We start from the raw sequence: 803 nt of genomic DNA, 5'->3' as shown, positions 1-803 counted from the left end.
GGTAAATCCTATATTACAGATTACGTCATCAGCTGAGGTTATGATGGTGTCCGATGCTCTGGTCATCGTGATAAAGTCAGGTTCACATCATTTCGTTTTAAATTGCCATCACAAGCATCCGTAAGTATGAATTTGCTCCTGATTGCAGTTGGATCGTACAGTGTTTTGTGCAGTGACGTTTCTCAGTTGTTCTAGTGTGGTTTCACTTATCATAAAAGTAAGAAGGAATGGATTGTAATTGTAGCAGATTTCACTGAGTCAGTCGAGCAGCGTTCGTACAAATCCTGACAACGTATTGGTGCTTGTTGCTGTCAGTGCGTTTGAATGTGATATGGCAAAAAATAGTGAGTAGCTTTTGTTTATAATAGCTATGGATTCTGTCATCTGATGAAGCTTGTTCCGTTGGCAACCCTTGTTCACATGGACATAAAGGCGTTTTCTAGCCGTCCCAGTGTACTTTTGCTTATCACAAATAGTATCGTTTATCAGTAAGTATTGAATTTGATTAATCAGATAGCTGGAAGATGCGAGTGTTACATGCATTGAGTTAGATAACATCTATAATGACAGATAACATCATTAGCTGAACTGTTTTCAACTTCCTTTCGCTCTGGACACCGTGCTCAGTCATGTTCACATCAGTTTGTTCTAGATGTGGCATCACAAACATCCGTAAGTATTTAACATGCTCCTGATTGCAGTTGGATACGTAAAGCGTGCACATTTTATCCATGACAGCATTACATTAACATCAAGCGAATTCGATGTTTCTTCTGATGGCCCTCTGAGTTGAAGTGACGCAG

At 39.7% G+C, this 803-nt stretch overlaps 1 protein-coding gene across 1 annotated transcript; it reads left to right on the top strand.

The window, feature by feature from the left end:
• Positions 1-43: 43 nt before the first annotated feature.
• On the top strand, positions 44-793 carry Tsp_15421 (hypothetical protein). Its single transcript, XM_003370502.1, has 4 exons — positions 44-120; positions 369-480; positions 571-676; positions 702-793. Exons 1-4 carry the CDS (start codon positions 44-46, stop codon positions 791-793), a joined length of 387 nt encoding a protein of 128 aa, XP_003370550.1.
• Positions 794-803: the final 10 nt, after the last annotated feature.

This window comes from Trichinella spiralis (genome assembly GCF_000181795.1).
Source record: "Trichinella spiralis strain ISS 195 chromosome Unknown Scfld657, whole genome shotgun sequence".
Taxonomy (NCBI): domain Eukaryota; kingdom Metazoa; phylum Nematoda; class Enoplea; order Trichinellida; family Trichinellidae; genus Trichinella; species Trichinella spiralis.
Note: the sequence above shows the minus strand (reverse complement) of the source record. Positions and strands in the feature narration are given on the sequence as shown.

Bases quoted from the DNA above. Each gene is read 5' to 3' on its own strand.
- Tsp_15421 (XM_003370502.1), top strand. From the start codon at position 44: ATGGTGTCCGATGCTCTGGTCATCGTGATAAAGTCAGGTTCACATCAT. The intron at 121-368 runs GTAAGTATGAAT...TGTTTATAATAG, and splicing joins AATTGCCATCACAAGCATCC to CTATGGATTCTGTCATCTGA. The intron at 677-701 runs GTATTTAACATG...TCCTGATTGCAG, and splicing joins GGCATCACAAACATCCGTAA to TTGGATACGTAAAGCGTGCA.